The sequence below is a fragment of the Gekko japonicus genome, unplaced genomic scaffold (assembly GCF_001447785.1).
Source record: "Gekko japonicus isolate JY-2015 unplaced genomic scaffold, Gekko_japonicus_V1.1 scaffold2313, whole genome shotgun sequence".
Classification (NCBI taxonomy): Eukaryota; Metazoa; Chordata; class Lepidosauria; order Squamata; family Gekkonidae; genus Gekko; species Gekko japonicus.
Window position 1 is genome coordinate 66,182 of NW_015169854.1, and position 18,167 is coordinate 84,348.

The following is an 18,167-nucleotide window of genomic DNA, read 5'->3' on the forward strand; positions in this document are numbered from 1 at the left end:
CAGAGGGAGAAAAAAATAAATAAATTAAAATACTGAGCATGACAACTCCAGAACACAATAGGAAAAGAGGAGGTTGCGAGGATCTTCTTGCGTTGTGCCAATTTGATTCCACAACTATTTGCTTATTGCCTTGACCGGGACTTGATCCTCTCAGCTTCACGGCGCCACTTCCAGATGGGGCTTAACGACAAAAAAGTCTCATTACATTCTCTGCTGCATAGGAAAAAGTCTCTGCACTGGCAGGAAACGAGTGAAGGCAGGTTTGGCTTTTTGCTTTTCCCTCCTCAGGCTGGTGTGGGGCTTTTTTGTTCATCTGGAGAGGTGGCATCTCTCGTGCGCTCTTTCGGAGCCAGGCCATAGCTCGGAAGAGGAAAAAACTGAGACAGCATTAGTTTTTGTTTTGTTTTTCAGGAGCACAATGTAGAACACAAAGGTGCACATAGAACCACCTGGATTTTTCATCTTCAGAGAAAACCCTCTGTTAAACTCATTATAAAATATAAAAGTAGAAAACCATGAGTTGTTTTTTTCTTCTCCTTGAAACATTTCCTAAGCGTTATTTACAGCTTGGTAGCTTCTGTACAAAATCATATTCCACATATATACACACAAAGGAGCCATTTGCTCTCAGGGTACCACGGGTTTCCAAGAGCCTGGCCGAGTGGAATCTCATTGAGACTCTGCCTCTACAGGAAGTTACCGCCACGGTTTAGAGAACCTACTGCAGTTTAAGGCAGGAAACACTCTAGTCCCCTAAACACCTCAGTGGCGGTGCAAGCAAAAACAACACTGTATGAAAAGGCAGCAATTAAATGCACAGCTCCCAGCCATTTAATGACAAACCTCTGTTGCTTTCCCCCCAACCTTTCTCTCAGAACTCCTGACCAATGGACAGTACTTTTCATCTTAACAGGAAGGGGAGAAAAACAGCTGTGAACTGGTGAGCCATCGCTGCGAAAACATTCCCCACGCCTCCCCCTAGCCCACTGCTGGCAAAACCCCCACAACTGTTAGACCAAGCTCTCGGCTCTTCTCCGTTTCTGATGGTCCCAGATGCCGTCCGGCGTCCATGGATCTTACCCTCTTCTATCCGTGCGTGGCATGGACAGCGGGAGAGGCGGCAGAGCTCGGCTCCTGTGTGCCCACAGCAGCCAAGTGAATCTGGTGTTATATATACAGACATATATGAACATGTTATATAAAAACAGGGTGGGGGGGGCAGGAAGTGGGGGTTTAGACTTTTTCAGAAATTGGCCAGGACCGCCAAGCTCTGCTTGCAGTCAATCTTGGTGGCGTCGGGGCTAGTATACACGAGGGACAGAGCCGCGAGGAAGGCTTGGCACTCATCCTCGCTCTCGAAGGCCAGCTCTGACACAACGTAGGAGACGAGAAGCACCGGCCGAAAACTGAGGGAGATAAAGAGAGACACTGGTGAACGGGAAAAAGGCAGCAGATGAAAAGCAGGCTAAGATGACAAGCAGAACACGGCCCCTAGTGTGCAACTGGTTACCTTTAGTTGCCTTGGCATTGTAATGAAACCTTAAGGACATTTTTCTTTTTTTTGGGGGGGGGGGGAGGAGTAAGTTCCTAATCCTTATGGCCAAGGGGAGCCTGAAAGAGGGATTTGGTGGGGGTGCTACAGTAAAAGGTGATGCTTCATCTGGGAAAAAAAGAGATGCAGGGGTTCCGGTATGACCTGCTTGCCCATGACCCCCAACTATACAGAGACACAGGGCCGGCTGTAATTCTCTTGAGGCGTTCTGCAAAACTACTTGGGGCACTCCCAGTACAGTGTCCCTTGGAGCACAATGGCAGCGCTTCGACAAAGCATCGCAACCCCCCTCCTCATTCCTACTATAAGTAAGGAAAGGTGGAAGGAACTGAGTTTCGCATTCAAAGGCCCTGTTCATAATATGGAGGACATCCCTCAAGGCCTCTGAAAGGTCAGCCCCCAACCTGTAGTTAAGCCTTAAGACAGTATGCATACATACGACACATGCGCACACACAAACGCCCCACACCCCAGAACCTAGTCCTGTCTCCTCTGTCTTTCCCAGACCTGCTAACTGAAGACACGAACAATGCAAATCCACAATCTTTTGCCTGCAAGGCAGGAGCTGTAACTGTTCCCGAAAAGGGGTTAGGGGAAAACCATAGCTAAAGGCTGCGATATGAATCAAATACAGACTTAAGCACACAGAAAGACTTGCCCCTGAATCAACTCCATTCCGGGACCCTGGCAAGGCTCACAATTCAACTCCCTCCTCCTTTCTATTTATTTATGTATTTTCCAAGTCAGTTTGGCTACTGGGGAGAAGGTCAATATCATCCATCCCAGCCTTCTCTAAAGCTCATTGTTCCCAAATGGCAAATCCCTAGGGCTTTCTGGCTTAACACCTATGAACTGTGGGCTATGGAAGGAGGTTTCGGGGTTGGAAAAAGATCATGTCTGTGTGCCGTTCTCTAACTTCCACTCAGCCCATCAGTTCAGAGAGAAACTGGACCTAAGGGGCACAGCAACCCACAGTCAAGCTTACTGTGACTGGGTATATTCATACTTCAAAATCTCTTCCCCTACACCTAGAAATGCCTCAGAGTGATGGGGGGGGGGGGGGCTGAAAAAGGTCCCTAAATATGGAATTAAGCTTTCAGTGGAATGTGTGCTCTGATGTGCATTTGCCCATGCACATTGTAAAGAAAATTCAAAGAGAGCATTTTATGTAAAACACTGCAGTGGTTCTGTTTTTAGAGCAATCTGCTTTGGACAACAACTGAATGGAACAGGGGAGGAGAAATTCTTTGCACTGCTTCTGCCTACCCCCCCCCCCCCCCCTTTGGGGGGGGGGGGGGGGGAGGGATATAGCCAAGTGAGGAGGAGCAAAATACATGAAACCAAGGGCAAGATGCACGCACAGGTCTACTTATTTTCTCCAGGACGCCATAATCTTTTTTTTTTTCCTTTGTGGATGCTGCCTTGTTCCTTCATGTATCCATATAAGCCCTCCTGTGTATTTCCTGTATGAAATACCTTTACTAGATAGGACCTGAGAGGAGAAGTCACTTAGAACCTTAAGCGGATTCAAATGCCTTCTGGCACAGCCCAAGTCTGCAATCAAATCTCTGGTTCAGCCATTAAAACTCAAACTGAGTCCTTGGCAAGAAAACTATTCCTCCACTTACCTGCAAAGGGCATGGCCCTCCGGACTAAGGCTGTGTGAAAATGTAAACCCCCCCACCCCTGTACCCACCTCTACCTACAAGGCTTCCCTCCCTCCAAGACAGAAGCTGTGCAGGAAGGAAGGAGAGGTAGGAAAATACACCAGTGAGCGGTACCGCCCCATCCCAGCTTCACATACGTTTTGATCATGGCTTTGAGGGCCGTTTTCCTCTCTCGTTCGGCAAACTTGTCAATGAGGTACCCGGACATGCAGGGGGCCTGACGGTAGAGGCAGAAGAAGCGGTGGTAATTGGACAGGGCCCAGGCTGCTCGCAAGGACAGCGCGTGTGCCACACACGGATCTGCTTTCAGGTCTTTGGTCAAGTATGCCAGCTCGGTGGTGATATCTGCAGGCAAGATGACCAGCCGTAATTAAAAGACAAGCTGTTTCTCTCTCTCTCATAGTCCTGTCTTTGCTTACTCTCAACACGCATTGTCTTTGGCTTAAATATTTAATATTTTCCATTCCTGTGCTTCACATCACTCCTGTTTGACTTACAAGGCCCTACTAAATCTGTCAATAGAATAAGGCCAAAATACAAAGATCACACAGAAGCTTCTCCAGGCTACTCCCCTTTCTGATGAATGAAATTGAGGGAGAGCAGAGCAGGAAAATAATTAAAGAGAGTCGACACTCCTCTCCCCATCAGGGGCAGACAGAGCAGCCGGCCTTCTTCCTGTCTCCTAGGATGATGGGAACAGGAGCATAAAAACAGGACAGGAAGTCCTCATCTCCTTTTTCCAATGGCTAAAGAGCCTGCTAAGGTATGTTTTTTGAGGGAAAATTCACAGAGATTTGCCATTCCTGAAGGAACTCTTGAAGACTGAGAAACACAGATTGACCCCATAACTGCTTCCCTTCCCCTTCAGACAATGATTTGGCACTGCACAAGCAGAGATGGGATATATTCAGACTTGGAGGTAAGGGGCCCTCCCTCGACCCACATCCTTTCTCACCCCCTGAATTCTTGGTGAAAATGTAGTAGAGGATGCGATAAGCAGTGAATTCCCCAACATTTCCCGGGAGGTTCTCTGCATAGAGAGACTTCAGCTGCGTCTGGCATTGGTTGAACTCCTCGTGGTCACCCTGGGTGGGAAAGATAATCCAACATTACTGCAAATCCCACTGAAGTTGCTGTAATATCTTCCAGAACCAGATTTTTTTTAAAAGAAGTCTTTCAAGCCCTCGTATCCTACTGTCTGGTAACCAGATAGATTCTTGCTCCTCTAGGGAACACAATTTGCTCTTACTAGCTGAAGGGGACTCCCACAGTGTTCCAAGAGGAGAGCCAGGCTTGTATAGTGGTTCAACTACACAACCAGGGAGGCTGAACTCCCCACTCAGCCACAAAGACTGCTGGGTAACCTCACCCTAACCTACCTCATACGGATACCGTGGAGAGAAAACAGAGCGGAGCACCACGCATGTCAACCTGAGCTCCCTGGCGTAAAAAAGGAGCATTTCTTGTACCTCAAAAGCTGGAGGTATTCTGACCTGTTGCCCACCCACAGCTCCCTGCTGCAAAGAGGATCTCATCATTTACTACTCCTAGTTCTGCTGCAGGGTTTGTTGGAAGTCCTCGCTGCCTGACTGAACTGTTCTTAAAATTCTGTAACCCACCTTGAGTCTCAGAGAGAAAGGAAGGTTTTATGAGAAATAGAAAATAAAAAAAATTAAGTAACTAGCTGGATACAGCTAATTATGCCTACAACAAATTCAAAAACATTCTTGCTCATGGGGGGGGGGGTGTATTTTTTAAACACAAAACTACTTATTGGGGGCTTACTTTGGGGGAGGAACAAGGGGACAACAAAGCAGTTAAGTGCGAGGGACGTCCAAGGAGCCGGGTAAGTCATACAAATCCCTCCACCGAGGCACCCGGAGCATTTCCAAGCATCTATACTGCCAAACTTAGAAGATATGCATGCTTCCCCTTTAAGTAAGGGAAAGAGGAACCCAACAGTCTCTGCCCTCAGGTAGGTTCAAGCCGGTCCTCTTTGTTTGGCTCTTGTCAAGAGCTAGCTGGGGAAAGCGAGTGGCCTCAGAGAACTTCCCCTTACCTTCTCCAGTGCTATCCTGGCATGGGTTTCATACACCTCCACAGTGAACTCTGTACGGATTCCCTGAACCTAAACAGGAGAAGAAACACAAGTTATCTAAGCAGTGACTCAACTGCCTTCTGATTTCCTGCGCCAGGGGAAGGGGGGGGGGGTCACAAGCTGCCCAGAGCTCTGTACTGAAGAACAGCTAATAAATACTGTAAATTAATATATAATAAAAGGGACCACTGGAAACCTACGTGGGTGCTGGGAGTTGAAAAATCCACCTTTCGCCTCCCCTACTGAAATTGCTGATTTAGGAGCCGCTTAAACTGAGCGTAGTAGCATGACCCTTGATTGTGGTTTTAATTACTGTTTTAAACTACTATTTAATTATTTTAACTATTGTTATTGAGATTTGTGACTCCGTAACCCTCTCTGAGCACGTCCATGGGGAGGGCGGGATAAAAACTAATAAATAAATAAATAAGTTACATGAAGAAATTACATTCCAGCCTTCTCAACCAGAGGCAGAGAAACAGGAAGGATGCTTGTACTGTGTTTTCCCTCTGCACACCAAAACAAAATATACCCCTAAACGCAACCAGCAAGCCTGCCAAGGTCTGACTACCTTGGGGGACTGCAGAACTCTACATCAGTTACACAGGTAGATTACATCAATGGCCTGTGTCACCTCTGGAGCTCCCACACAGCCTAGCATCCAACTGCTGTTACAGAGGACTGTTCTCTTCCCTTTCCTTAATATTTAACAAAAGGAAGGGAACAGACTGTGCCAAATGAAGGACAAGAGGAACGAGTTGTTTGACGTAAACACAGGTGGGAAAAAGCTGCCCAACTGGTAGAGTTACATGCCAGCTGGTCAGAGCAGGTAGGACGTGTGGGTAGTGCAAACTAGGAAATAGCATTCATGCGGCTGGTGTCACAGGAGCACAGAAAAATGCCACTACTCTTGCTGCTGTCCAATTAGCTGCCTTATACAGACCGGAGGAACCTTGCCATTAGATTGCTCTGCTCTAAAAGGAACGGTGTGCAAAGACAGATTTCCTTGCACAGAATTTGGGTTGACTGCTGTGACTGCTGTAGAAACTGTGCAAATCAGACCTGTATATATTGATGTACTTGGCACTGGTTAGGTCTGGTGAGGATCTGTGCAAGGCCCTGAAGCCCACAGGCCTCACACACCTCCTTGCCCACGCACTTTCAAACCTACCTGGATGGCCGTACGGGCTAGAAACAACTCATGTTTTTAAAGTAACAAAAAAGAAAGGGAGCTCTGACTCTCGAAAGAGTCTACCCCGAAAATCTTCTTGGCCTGTGAGGCGCTACTCGACTCCAATCTAGCTGTTCTACTGCAGACCAGCATTTTACTCTCTTTTAAAAGAAAGCAGTCTCTAGAAGGTGTCTTTAGCACCAGTGCCTGCAGGCTCCAACTCCTCTGGCTAGAGAACCCAGAAGCAACAACTCTCAGCTCCCAGGCCAAATAAGGGACAATCACAGGCTCCATCTGCAGCACCAAAAAGCTAATGAAGACGGTCTCCCATAGCCCCAGCAATGATCCACAGGCGTCCGCTCCCAGCCTCCAATGAGCTCTCTTACTGTAAGGTCTTGCCGGATGGATTTCATCTGCTCGCAAGCGTAGGCGTAATCCTGCTTCTCTTTCCAGTGGGATTTCACCATGGACAAGGCTTTTTTAAGTACCTGGAAGGAGCAGAGGCAAAACGGCGAGTAAGAGACCGACCCAAGGAGCATAAATGAAAGTGATCTTGGGAGTTCGTCCTGCAGCAAGACTGAAACCAGCCGGCAATGGATCCCAATGGATTGATGAACATCGATGAGAACACGGACACAGATTTTTAACCGGTTTCCTGGCTGGTGGGGCATCTGCGCTCATTCTCCCTCCCACACGCAAGACTGTTTTGCCCTGCAGAGTCCTTCTCTCTTCCACCGCCCAGTTCCCCCCTCCACAGTGTCAGATCTGCATGGGTCCAACTCTGGCTACAGGGCAAGCCTGAGTCTGTCCGCACCACTGTTCCAAACGTAAAGAACCTGCCTGGGGTGAGCCATGCAGCTCTTTAATCATACAGTACATTGTGCGATTTAATCTACAGTTTGTGGCTTGGCGCACATTCCATTATCTGCTTTACGTGCCTTTATAATCCACTTCCTGTTTTTCAGCCATGGCACAGCTGTACAATGCATTGCACTGCAATCTGTGGTGACTGCCATCATGTGTGGATGACACTGCTTTGACAGCAGGGGAACACACAATAACTGTACACCTTAACTGGGGTAATTCCCCCCCCAAAAAACCCCAGGACTGAACGCCTTAATGCAACATTACAGAAACCAGCTTCTTGCAAAGAATGTGCAGCAATCTGTGAGGTCTTTTAAATTAAGCCCAGGTCTTTTTTGATAGCTCTCCTGTCATATTTTTGGTGTTTGATATATTTGTACGGGCAGATCACTCCAGTGGATAGCTCATGGGATATAGAATAGACTTGTGACCATTATGCATGCCCCCCCAATTATTTTGTAATCTTAAAAGCCACGTCTTCTCATTGCTACCCTACGAAGCCTAGCTGATGCAACAAACAGACCATGAGCAGGCCCGTGGCCAGGATTTTGAGGCTTGTGGGGCAAATTTTTTTCTGGTGGGGCTGAAGTTCTCAGTGCAGAAAGAAAAGCCATTGAGCCAATAGAAAGCTGTTGCCAGGATAGATCTCTGAATTGCAAGCTGTCAACCACTGCAGATGACAGTTCTCAGCCCCTGCAAGTTAATCACTTCTGCCAGCCTAAGCAACAATTCTGATAACAAGCTGGCAGGTGGGGGTGATGACTTCTACAGTCAAGAAAGCGAACACTTAGGCAGAAGAACTCTCTTAAAGGAGACCAGCTTCTTGATACAGAGTTAGAAGGGATCCTAGAGGTCACCTACTCCAACCCCCTTGCTCATTGTGGGAATTCATCAACTACAGCAGCCCACTCTGCTTAGAGGAGTGGACGCCATTTTAAAAATGTTTGAAAATGACTGAAAGCAGCATTTACAGGCAGTGTTCCCTCTAAGCTAAGTTAGTGTGAGCTAGCTCGCAGTTTTTTAGGCCCTGGATCACACATTTTTGTCTTAGCTCAGGAAGGACGGCTCCAGAGCAAACTAATTTATGCAGTAGCCAAATCGCTCACTCACAACTTTAATGCCAGTAGCTCACAAAGTAGAATTTTTGCTCACAAGACTCCACAGCTTAGAGGGAGCAGTGTTTACAGGTGACATTCTTGTGGGGTTGTGCCCTTTAAGGGGTAGAAGCCCCCAAAACCCTCACCACAGCTACGGGCCTGACCATGAACATACCAAGATGATAAAGTCAACCTTCACTATCGGGCCAAAGTATGCAACTTCCAACCAACACTGCACTATCCTCGAAAGACGTGTTGCAATGAAATGAGACATGAACTCTGACTTTTCAATGTTATCTGTAGAGTCCCCTCAGCAGGGCCTTTCCTCCCCACCCTCCAGGGAGTAGTTGCAGAAAGGCAGGATATAAAACCAGAAAGGTGAGAGGGTGCAAGACACAAGGCAGGAATTCTTTTTGCAGAAGGCAGCTTCTGGAGCCTCTCACCAAGACAGGCCGGACAGTTGACGGATCCGGCGCGCAGGTCAGGCGCAAGTAATGCTTGGTGATCTCCTGAGAGGTGCCCACGATCTTCAGCTCATTCCAGTCGAGCCCGTCAGAGCCGATGGTGTCCAGGTTGTTGATCTGCAGGATGAGGGGCTCCAGGCGCAGCTTCTTAGAGTGGCCTCCATGCTGGAAGCGGGCTGCTCGCCGCTCCTTCTTGAATTCCTTCTCGGGGTCTTCGTAGTCCATGGTATTGCGCTTCCGGTTGCGCTTTGAAGGGCCCTGGTCGTGCCTGCAGAGAGCAGACGGCAAGGATTACTGAGGTAGCAGGGCAAAGTCCCGGGTGTGTACGAGACCTGGTCTCTCTGAAGACCAAAGAAAACTTGACAATTCTACACAGCCACCACCTCTCTAATAGTCTGTCCGTCAGTATCCAGCAATCCCGGATTCCAGCTACCTGGGCTTTCACCCCTGGGTCCTATTCAGTGAGAACCAAAGGAGCTTCATGCCCAATTCTAACCTGTGAGAGAACTGGCATCTCCTTCCTCTGACACAGCAAAGCAAAACCCCCTCACCGAAAAACCAAGGCGCCCCTTGAACCGAAGTGCAGGCACTTTTCATCAGCCAACATACCTCTTCCCTCGTTGGGCTCTCATCCGGCCTCTATCCATGTGGCCCCCACGGCCCCGGTTTCTCTGGGTATTCCGACGGCCACCCAGTCGACATTCACTGCCTGAGTATGAACTGTCAGAATCTGAATCGCTATGAGAGAGGAGAGAGGAAGAGAGAGGAAACTTTTAATCCTTCTGCTCCCAGTAAACATTATAATTTAACTTCTCCCGGATACAAACAAGTTGCAAGACACATCTGCCCCACTGAGTCGCATGAGGATGGTTGTACCAGGGTGGGGGTCCAAGAATGTGATCTGATTTGCCAAGAATCTAGGCTTCCAGCTCTCTCCTCTCTAAATTAAGTTTTTAGCCCCACTGCTTCTTTCTACTATTCATCTCTCATACTCTTCATGTTTCCCTCTGCCCTCCTTAAAGGCACGATACCTAACGGCAGAGAGTCGGATGTCCCTACAACAGTCCTCCAACGGCTCACCTCCTCCGAAAATGGCGGTTGGGTGACCGCGATGAAGACCGGGACCTGGAGCGCGACTCGACACTGGAGGATGAGCTGTTTTCCTTCATGAAGACGTTGCGGTTCCCAAACTTGGTAGGGAAGCCATTCCCACGTGCACGGCCAGCCCCGGCTCCCCCACTGCCTCCCCCTCGCTGGGGCTGAGCGTTGCCACTGCTGCTCCGCTGCTGGGAAAGGGTGGACTGCATGGAAGGCCGTGGCGAGTGGAGAGAGGGGACCTCCCAGCGCTGCTGTTTCTTCTTGGGACTGTCCGACATGTTCTCCCGGCCCAGCCTGCAGAGAGATAGCAACGTCCCTAAGTATGCCGGACACCACTGAGTGCCCCTTACCAGGGATCCAGACCCTGTTTGCCTCTCAAGGGGGAAAAAAAAAAGCCAAAAAACACCCCCCCCCCCCCCAAATCTCACTCCCTCTCTCAGAACTCAAGTCACGGGCTTCGATCCCTATCCTCTATCCGGGCACCCGACACGCCTGCGCATGCGCGCTTGAGCCTCTGTCCCATCACCCATAATGAACCTCGCTCCGCCATCACCCACTTCTCCACCTCATCATTTCCTCGGCCCCCCGCTCACCCCGGGAGTGGCTCCCGGCTCCAGTCGATCGTGTAGGCGGTGCCGTCCTGCAGCCTGGCCTGCAGCACTTCCTTGAGGAGCTTCTCAGTGCGGTCTTTGTCCTCCTCCGACTCGCAGGCTGTGAAGCAGCGCTGGACGTACTCTTTCATGTCTTGTGGCCAGTCTTCCGGCTTACCCGTGGAAGAGCTGCAGGGAGGAAGGAGTCGGTTTTTCCAAACCCCGCTAGTGCTTTACCTGGACTGCGTGCTGTGGAAGCCTTTGCCATGGTGGCAGAACACAAAATGAAGGCTCTGGGAGGGACACCACCCTAGAGGGTTAACTATATCCAGCTGGTAAAGGTGGCAGCAGTTGGCATTCTGTGAACAGAAGACCTTCCCCTGGTCTTCTGCAGAAGATGCTCTCCTTGAAACACCACCATGTGCAGGACTACCCTGTTTCCCTGAAAATAAGACCTACCCCAAAAATAAGCCCTAGCAGGATTTCTATGCATTTGTGGTATATAAGCCCTAGTGTGTCTTCTTGAGAAAAAATAAATATAAGACAGTGTCTTATTTTCAGGGAAACACGGTATCACCACCACCCAGGCATCTTGTTCCAGGTGAAACTGCATGTCTTGGAAGTCAATACGCCCCGTTCTTTAAAGAGCTACCTCTTACCTGTCAACTGTGACCAGTGCTGCTTGCTAGACTCTGCCTAAAACTCAGCACTTAGGACACAGGGACCTGGCCACAGTGTCAGAACATGACAGGGTCTCCATTGTCAAATAACAGCCATGAAGGGGGGGGGGGTCAATTTCTTGAGGCCGGGGAGCTAGGCCCTCCCTCTGAAAAAGGGCATCACTCCCTCTTGCCACAGCCACGGGATTGGCCAATGTTATCTTTCCATTGCAACGTGAGTGGAGTGTACGTACTGGAAGGTAGCACCAAGGATGCAGTGGGAAGGGGATGGGAAGAACGCCAGGGACGGAAGGAGACACTGCTCTCGTGCTTCTTTCCCAGAGGCAGAAACCCATTAGGTAGGGCTTGCAGAAACTAGGCAAGGGGGTGACATGCATCTTGTACCCCCGCAAGGGCCATCTCGCACCTGGACCATCCATATTTGGCCTTTGGAACCATGAGGGCTAGAAACCTTACCAAAGTGCAAAGACTGGGGCTACAAGGCACCTGGAGACTCTGTTTACCCTAGAAGATGGGACAGTGTTTGAAGCCGTTGCAGCCAGATGGTTTTCTAAAACCCACGCTACCCTTCCTGAATGGTCTCCCACTCCTCAACCAAGCCCCCCAAGGAGCAGAGCCCGCAGAACGAACGCCCACCTGTGATTGTGTCGTTTCTCAGAATTCTGCTGGGAGCCAAAATTGCCGTGTTGCTGCTGCTGTGACTCTGAGGAGTTGAAGTTCTGGTTTGTCACTACAAAGGGGCGCTTGGGGAGGTTGAACTTCAGACCCCCAGACCCAGGCGCTTCTGTTGGGAAGAGAGTAACGGCAAGGAGGTTTTTGAAAAGGGAGCCAGCTTTCAGTCCTCCACAGAAAAGAGCTTCTAGCACTGCATGAAAAGATGCCTATCAGTTATTGTAGCCACCAGACTCAAGCCTTGTGGAATGTGAGGTTAGAGATTAACCACACCAAAAAAAAAACCCCACACCTCTGCTCAATGGCCTTCGGATCTGTTGCGAAAGGCGCCACTGCAGCCTGCCACAGAAATGGCCACGCCGTGTGCACTGTTATCTCAGTAAAGCTAGAGAGAAACGACATTTTTACTCTAACAGTTCAGAAATTTAACACATCCTAGTGACCTGAATCCTGAATAGTTCAACTATACTCTCACAAAAGGGCATTTTACAAGAAAACAACGCATCAGATGCACCCTGCCCCAACAGACAGCTTAAGCGGCAAGGAGCCACACATTTTGGCCATGCTTGGGAACCAGGGAGATTCTCTCACTTCCTGCTCCACAGAGGCAAAAGCACATCTCTTTTGCCCCCATGGCCGAACAAAATGCAGCAGTGGGCAGCATGTACAGGAGTCTGTAGCAACCCCTTCTCCCCCGTCCCAGGACTCCAAGACAGCCAGCGGGGCATCCCTCCTCAAGCACTTCCTCCCTGTGGGTCTAGCACTTTTTTTTTTTTAAACATCCCCCCCACCCCCCAAACAAAGGTTTTCAGTGCTCCAATGTTTCAATTAAATTTGTGGTTGCCACTGACAAGCCGGTGCCTGTTCCTCGGGCCCTGGCAAAATACAAACTGAAAGCCAAGAGGAACAGTATCAAAGCTTAAAACGTTTTATAAAAAAACTTTGTAACAAAAAAAAAATCCAGCCAAATTCTGCCAAAGAAAAGAAAATGGTATTGGGCTCTTTTTGTAGCAGGTACTCCTTTGCATATTAGGCCACACCCCCCCGAATGTAGCCAATCCTCCAAGAGCTTACAGAACTCTTCTTACAGGAGCTACTGTAAGCTCTTGGAGGATTGGCTACATTAGGGGTGTGTCGCTTAATATGCAAATGAGTACCTGCTACAAAAAGAGCTCCCTTTTTCCTGCTGCCCTCCTCCCCCTAGCCCACAGAAGCTCACGTTTCATGCGGTTCCACAGCTGCTGCCCTTTCTTGGGCTTGGCCCCATCCTGGTAAGAATGCTGCTGCTGGTTGTAGGAGGCATTCGACTGGTTCTGCTGGGAGTGTGGCCCTCCGGAAGGCCCGCCCTGCTGCTGCCCCCCACCACCCATGGGGTGACTGCCGTGCTGTGAGGGATGGTTGGGATGTTGCATGGGGGGCTGCGGAGGGTTAGGGACCGCCATCTGCTGCTGCTGGTTTGAGTACGACATCCCTCCATCTTCCATGCCCGGGACAGGAGGCTGGGAGAGAGGGGGGAAGCCATCACCACCATTGCAAGCTGCTTCTTTGAAGCAGAAACCTTAAGGGACAGGGCTCCGCCAGAATTCTACAGCCTCAGGTACCACACCTACACAGCTTCGTTCCTCTGCCCAATAATCTAGACACCCCCCCCCCCAAAGTCTTCCTGCCTTATGCACCCTCCTAGAACAAGGAAAGAATGTCCAGATCCAAAGCCACCTGCTGGCTGTTTAAGGTGTGGCCTGTCTGGTAATGACCACAGCCTGGGCCTTCTCCGTCGTGTCTCCGATACTGTGAAATGGGCTCCCTGAAGAGGGAAGTCCCCTCTCTGGACACCTTTAGGAGACACTGCAAGGTTTGCTTCTTCACCAGGGCTGCTGAGTGGGATGAATGCAGGTATTTTTTAAAAGAGGAAGACAAAGGTATGGGGGTGGTCATTTGGTTTTAATTCATTGTCTTTTAAATTACTATTTGTAAGCTGCCTTGAGCCAAGAGGGAAAGTGGCACAAGACTATTTTAGCAATTTAAAAATTCAACACCCTTTTAATACAGAGAAGCATATAAAATGATGCACATTGGGACAAAAAAGTCCCTACTAATGGGGTCTGAACTTGCTGAGATGAAGAGGGAAAAAGATCTTGGGGTTGTAGTAGATAGCTCAATGAAAGTGTCAACCCAGGTTGCTGCAGCAGTGAAAAAGGCAAACTCTGTGTTAGAACATAAGAGAACATAAGAGACGCCAATGTTGGATCAGGCCAAAGGCCCATCCAGTCCAACACTGTATCACACAGTGGCCAGAAATACCAGTGCCATCAGGAGGTCCACCAGTGGGGCCAGGACATTAGAAGCCCTCCCACTGTTGGCCCCCCCAAGCACCAAGAAGACAGAGCATCACTTGCCCCAGAGCCCCTTTCTATACCTTGTGGCTAATAGCCACTGATGGACCTCTGCTCCATATGTCTATCTAATTCCCTTTTGAAGCCGTCCATGCTTGTAGCCGCCACCACTTCCTGTGGCAGTGAATTCCAAGTGTTAATCACTCTTTGGGTGTAGAAGTACTTCCTTTTATCTGTTCTAACCCGACCGCTCAGCAATTTCATGGAGTGCCCACGAGTTCTTGTATTGTGAGAAAGGGAGAAAAGTACCTCTTTCTCTACCTGCTCTTTCCCATGCATAATCTTATAAACCTCAATCATGTCACCCCTCAGTCGTCATTTCTCCAAGCTAAAGAGCCCCAAGCGCGTTAACCTTTCCTCATAGGGAAAGTGTTCCAACCCTTTTATCATTTGAGTTGCCCTTTTCTGCCCTTTTTCCAAAGCTATAATATCCTTTTTAAGGTGTGGTGACGAGAACTGCACACAGTATTCCAAATGAGGTCTCACCATTGATTTATATAGGGGCATTATGATATTGGCTGATCTTAGGGATTATTAGGAAAAGGATTGCAAATAAAACAGTTGATATTGTAATGCCCCTATAGAGATCTATGGTGAGGCCTCATTTGGAATACTGTGTGCAGTTCTCGTCACCACACCTTAAAAAGGATATTATAGCTTTGGAAAAAGGGCAGAAAAGGGCAACTCAAATGATAAAAGGGTTGGAACACTTTCCCTATGAGGAAAGGCTGAAGACTCTGGGACTTCTCAGTTTAGAAAAGAGACGACTAAGGGAGGGACGTGATAGAGGGTTATAAAGTTAGGCATGAGGTAGAGAGAGTTAAGAAAATTTCCCCCTTTCCCAAAATACTAGAACTCAAGGGCATCCAATGAAACTGTCAGGCATTAGGTTCAGGACCGACAAAAGGAAGTCCTACTTTACGCAGAGTGCTTAAAGTGTGGAATTCACTTCCAGAGGGTGTCGTGATGGCCACAGGAATAAACAGCTTTAAAAGAGGATTAGATAGGTTCATGAAGGATAACAATGGATACTAGCCTTGGTGACTTGAGGGGAAGCTGCACATTCAGAGGCACTAAGCCTCTGAATCCCAGAGCCAGGAGGCAACATCAGGGGAAGGCCTCAGCCTCTATGCCGTTGTTGGCCGTCCAGAGCAACTGGCTGGACACGGTGTGAGACAGGATGCTGGACTAGATGGACCACTGGTCTTATGCAGCAGGCCTCTTCTCATGTTCTTATGTTCTGATGTCCTCTCCCTGCACAGACCAATGAACACACCATCACTTCAAGCTTCTGAAGCAAGGGAACTGCTTGGGGTGGGGATATCACATGTATTTGGGAAGCCAAAGTATACATCATGCAATTCAGCTGCATGGTATGAAATACAACTGGCTTTGTTTAACTGCCTACACCAAGGGAGGGGGCGTTGCCAGGAAGCCAATAAGAAGCAGAATTTGGCTGAGTCCAAGACAAACAGGAGGGCGGGCTTGGGTGGGTGACATAAGACAGGGAAACCAGGCTAACACCCTCCTGCTGAGAATGAGTCCAACTATACTTTTAAAACAGACACATGCTCTTCCCACATAGGAAGTCATTTATTGTGTCAGAGAGAGGGTGAAATGCAAGGAGTGACCTGACTTCTTCTTTTGAATTAGCTCTTAACCGTCAAGGTGAATATGGAACTGGGGATTCTGAATTTGGTGGGGGTGTCTTCTCTAGTAACCGATTTTGTCTTTCAAGCAAAGCAGGCAAAATAAAACAGAAATCAAGTGGCATCTTTAAGACTAACCAAGTTTATTCCAGTATAAGCTTTCACAGATCAGTACTCACTCCGTCAAATGCAAATGGTATGTGCTCAAACTCACAGAAGCTTAGGCTGGAATAAGCTTGGTTAAAGGTGCCGCCTGATTCCTATTTAGCTACTACAGACCAATGTGGCAACCCTCTGGAGAGTGGAAAAGGGGGAGGGAGAGAAGCTCAGTAAAAGCTGTGTGTCCATTACCTGGTTCATGTTCCCTTGGTGTTGGCCAGGAGCTGGCGGCTGTTGGGGCGCTGTAGAGGAGTAAGAGCCTGGGATGCCATATTGTCCAGGAGAGCTGTATCCAGGGTAGACATTCTGGGGAGAACCAGGAAGCCACAGAACCAGATCAGTAAAGCAAGGCAACCCAGAGCCCAATGGGCAAATTCTAAAATTAGATTTTAATTTCGTACTGGCCACCCACCGATCCGCCCCCATTCTCCTTCTAAAGATATAACTTTTAATAATTAGCAGTTATGTCCAGAATATTATTTCATGCAAAATTGTTTTCCGGCTCCTCTGCCCAGTGTTTGTCTCCAGCTTTTTGATATCTCTGCTTCATGGTTAGTTTTGACATTCTGAATTTATTCTCACATTTCATAGACTATCTGCATCCCCCAACCACATCTGGATTATCTGATACAGCTGGAGGGGCCATGGCTCAATGGTAGATCATCTGCTTCACATGCAGAAGGTCCCAGGCTCAATCCCTGATCCTCCTTAACTGGAGATGCCGAGTAGCAGGTGATGTGAAAGACCTCCATGTAAGAACCTGGAGAACCGCTGCCCGTGTAAGTAGACAACACTGATCTCGATGGATCAAGTTGTCTGACTCAGTACAAGGCACCTCCATGTGCGCAGGAGCTTCAGGTGAGGATCCTGCCATGATGATAATTTTGAGTCCCTCCCTGACCTATAATTTTAGAATCAGTGCTCTAGATCCCTCCAGCTTTCCAACTGAAAGAAGCAGCTGAAGAGCATGTCACAAAGAGGTGCTCAGAAACAGGGATCTACATCCTATGGTGCCAGAGCTGCAAGTATACCGGAGCAGGTATCACTGTTTATGTGAAGAGAATGGCAGGCAAAGATTTTGAAGTGACTAGAGGGCTTCCTGGAGATGCTTTAGAGAAAGGGAAATGATAGATGTGCACCTATGTAAGTGTGAACCATACTCAGATTTGTGGCAATGCACTAGAACAACTGCGCAAGGTGCTCCTGTGTATATTTATTACTTTTTGTGAGACCTTGTGTGCACCACTTTCTTAATAAAGGACTCACAACAACCACTGTTTACGGAGCAGAAGCTTTATGGATTATTATCAATGTTAAGTGGAATATTCTCAGTTATGCAAATGAGTGTTCTTATACCATCTCTTTGTTGCTCTGTTGCTCTGAATTATGACATCATCTGGCTCTATAGTTATAGAAGTTGCTGCCCCTTGCCAATGCCACTGGGCATGCAGAGGGCAGGGGCACTGAGGAGTTTGCCAGCCACTGCTACTTACCATAGGATAATAATAATTATACGGATAGAGGTAGCTGCTGTACTGCTGATACCATTGATAGTACTGCTGCTGCTGTTGCTGCTGCTGCTGCAGGGAATCCCCTTGCTGGACTGCATACTGTGAAAAGAAGGAGAGCAAACTTTTCATCACAAAGGGATGCCCAGAAACCTACTACACTTTGCCCACCCCACAGGAGGTCCACTGGACTACAAGGAAGCAGGCTGTCCATCTAATGGCCCTGGGATCTTATTCAGTCACCTTGGGAGAGAGACTGGCATCTGGCTGTCTAGGAAGAGCCAAGGGTCCTTATGAGACAGGCCCCAAACCTCTCCCAGAGTTGAGGCACTGAGCTCTTCAGGCCAGGAGTCCAAGTCAGTATCCCTGAACCAATACAGACAAACACAATGGAATGCTGGCAGTTTCCACGCTTGCAGCTTCAAAGAATTAGACTGTGCTCACAGCCCTGAAGCATTACTGTGTATCATATACCCTCCCCCCGGAAAAAGACAGCTTCCCAGCT

The 18,167-nt window shown here is 48.6% G+C and overlaps 1 protein-coding gene across 1 annotated transcript in view; it reads right to left on the minus strand.

The window, feature by feature from the left end:
• Positions 1 to 554: 554 nt before the first annotated feature.
• LENG8 (leukocyte receptor cluster (LRC) member 8) overlaps positions 555 to 18,167 on the minus strand; it is a 21,191-nt gene continuing 3,578 nt past the window's right edge. The window contains exons 3-15 of the mRNA XM_015417373.1: positions 17,648 to 17,764; positions 16,347 to 16,460; positions 13,173 to 13,452; positions 11,918 to 12,065; positions 10,605 to 10,790; positions 9,994 to 10,305; positions 9,523 to 9,651; positions 8,893 to 9,181; positions 6,875 to 6,976; positions 5,279 to 5,347; positions 4,175 to 4,304; positions 3,357 to 3,564; positions 555 to 1,406 (exon numbers count right to left, since the gene is read on the minus strand). Coding sequence (XP_015272859.1) covers positions 1,244 to 1,406; positions 3,357 to 3,564; positions 4,175 to 4,304; positions 5,279 to 5,347; positions 6,875 to 6,976; positions 8,893 to 9,181; positions 9,523 to 9,651; positions 9,994 to 10,305; positions 10,605 to 10,790; positions 11,918 to 12,065; positions 13,173 to 13,452; positions 16,347 to 16,460; positions 17,648 to 17,764 — 2,247 coding nt within the window. The 3' untranslated portion in view covers positions 555 to 1,243. The remainder of the gene's footprint in view (positions 1,407 to 3,356; positions 3,565 to 4,174; positions 4,305 to 5,278; positions 5,348 to 6,874; positions 6,977 to 8,892; positions 9,182 to 9,522; positions 9,652 to 9,993; positions 10,306 to 10,604; positions 10,791 to 11,917; positions 12,066 to 13,172; positions 13,453 to 16,346; positions 16,461 to 17,647; positions 17,765 to 18,167) is intronic.